This window comes from Sturnira hondurensis, unplaced genomic scaffold (assembly GCF_014824575.4).
Source record: "Sturnira hondurensis isolate 20B ecotype Veracruz unplaced genomic scaffold, ASM1482457v3 Scaffold0011940, whole genome shotgun sequence".
Classification (NCBI taxonomy): domain Eukaryota; kingdom Metazoa; phylum Chordata; class Mammalia; order Chiroptera; family Phyllostomidae; genus Sturnira; species Sturnira hondurensis.
This window is the reverse complement of record NW_028084571.1, coordinates 10,055-12,605: the sequence shown is the minus strand read 5'-3', so window position 1 is coordinate 12,605 and position 2,551 is coordinate 10,055. Positions and strand designations below refer to the sequence as shown.

Here is a 2,551-nt window from a genome sequence, read left to right as displayed (position 1 = left end):
ATTGAGTCAGTGGCCCAGACACAGCAGGCCAGCCTGGTCCTGCCACCCTGAATCCACTCCTGACCCACCCTCTGCACAGCTGCCTGAGGCTGGGAGGAGGGGCCACTTGGAGACCTGAGAAATGGGACCTGGGACAAAGCTGCTCACGGCTTTGTCTGCAGTCCTTGCAGGGCCTGGAGAGAGGGTGACACACTCGATGGTTATTGTCTCACTTCCCCCCTGCCTGTGTCACCGTGAGTATTAGTACTATCACCCCACACTGCACAGTAATAGTCAGCCTCGTCCTCAGCCCGGGCTCCGCTGATGGCCAGGGTGCTTGTGTCCCCTGAGTCAGAACTAGAGAATCGGTCAGGGATCACTGAAGTCCGGTTCTCATCACCATAGATGACCAGCACAGGGGCCTGGCCTGCCTTCTGCTGCAACCAGACAGGATAATATTCTCTTACGGCCTCTCCCTGGCAGGTGATCCTGGCTGTCTGTCCTTGGTTCACAGACACTGCTGGGGGTTGAGTCACTTCAGAGGAGGCCACCAAACCTGTAAGAGAGGACAGGAGAGGTGAGAGTGAGGATGAGGGTCTCCTTCCCAGACTGCACACACCCTCCAGTGTCCCCTGTGCTGAGCAAGGTCAGGGCCAGGTTGCTCCTGGTTTCTGTGGGGGCTTAGCCTTGGGAGTCAGCACCTGTGCAGAGAGTGAGCAGGGGAAGCAGGAGAGGGGTCCAGGCCATGGTGGAGACGCCCCAGGTCTTCCTCTGACCCACACCTGAGGATATGGCTTCAGGGCCTGTCTTATCCTGTGTAAGGGGCTCCATGCAAATCCACTTCCTTCCTCTATGGCCTTGCTTAATGGCGCCTGATGGGCAGAGAGCAGCTGGGGCCAGTGGAGGGTTTAAAGTTGGGTCCTCATGACCAGGTGTGGGCCTGGGTTGCTCAGAGCTCTCTGTGGTGTTGAGGGGACAGTGCTGATTCATGACCAGCCCCTGTACCCGCACTTGGGCTGAGTCTCCTCTCTGGTCCTGGGGAGAACCCTCAGTCCCCTCCAGGGAGGAGATCACACATCGGAGTGCAGGGTTGGGGTGCTGGAAAGAGGAGCTGGTAGGGACAGTGGTCAAGCTGGTGTAAGAGGCTGGAATTTGCTCCAGGACACAGTGACATTGGTCATGTGCTTCTGGGGGAGTTTTTGTTATATATTAGAACGAGGAAAAAATCTTTCCCATCTTGGTCTTGGTAAGAGTTCATAGATTTCATAGACATGCTTGACATGTTAAAAGGAGGAAAATAAATGAAAACTCTTTAAAATGAAAAGCTTTGTTTTACAAAAGGGTCTTTTATGGAGTTAGTTTAAGAAAACAATAAAGTAGGAGAAAATACTTGGCAATGCCAACCCATCCAGGAACTATGTGTACAAAGTTTCAAACTAATTAATACACAAAGCAAATAACCCTGGAAGGGTGGGGGGCTCAGTGGGTTGGAGTGTCTTCCAAATGCACCAGGGGTTCAGGTCTGCCCCCGGGTTGAGGTGCACACTGGAATTGACAAAGAGGGCATGGATGGGCGGAGCAACAGATGCATGTTTTTCTGAAATCATTTAAAAATTTTTTAAAATAAACAGAGCAAAATTCTATTTGAAAATGGGCAAAGACATACATAGACAGTTGATGGAAAAATATACAGATGTCAAAAGACACACTAAAAAAATGTTCATCAGTAGCCACTAGGGCAGGTAAATTGGTACCTGCACACCTGTCAGAACGGACCAGACTGACTGAAGTGCAATTGGGGCAACACCAAGCCCTGGTCAGGGAGTGAGAGGTGGGTCACTCCCTCAGTGGCGGTAGGAATGTCAGACGGCAGAGCCGCAGTGGAAAATCAGCGTGTGCTTAGTATGAAGCTGAACATACAATTACAACCAGTGATGCAGTGACCTTACAACCAGTCACTGCATCCCTGGACATTTATTTCAGAAAATTAAAAACTTATGTTTACATAGAAACCCATACGCAAGGGTTCACAGCACCTGTGTAGTCACCTCAGGCTGCGGTAACCAAATACCACCGAGTTGCTTAAAGTTGGAAGTCAGAGAGAGAGAGATAGAAACACCTGGACACTGATCCCACCAGACCAGAGTCCCGTCCATAACACATCCTTTGGCTTTTATTACTTCCTTAGAGTCCCCATCTCCACATACAGCTACGCAGGGAGTAAGGATTTCAACGTACAAACTTCGGAAGACACAATCACTCAGTTCACACCACTGCCCTTACACATAAGAGCCCCAAACTGGAAACAATTCAGATGTCCTTTGGGTGATGGTTAAACAGACTCCAGTACATGCGAGTCACAGAATAATATTCAGCCATAAAAAATAGACCGTTGATACATACAATGCCATTGATGAGGAAATGTGATGAATGAATAACCAATCACAAAAAGGTACATTTTGTAGAATTATTTATACACAATTTTTCAAAGGACACAACTTAAGATATGGAGGACCAGGTGATGGCTGCAGGGCTGAGGGGCAGGGGAAGGGTCTGGGTGGGAGGAGGTGGG

General features: G+C 49.6%; 1 gene segment (V, D, J or C); it reads right to left on the bottom strand.

Annotated features, from left to right (window-relative positions):
• Window positions 1-200: 200 nt before the first annotated feature.
• Window positions 201-758, bottom strand: LOC118996955 (immunoglobulin lambda variable 3-19-like). The segment is given in 2 exon segments: window positions 201-535; window positions 681-758. Coding segments are annotated over 2 exon segments (381 nt in total).
• Between the last annotated feature and the right edge of the window lie 1,793 nt (window positions 759-2,551).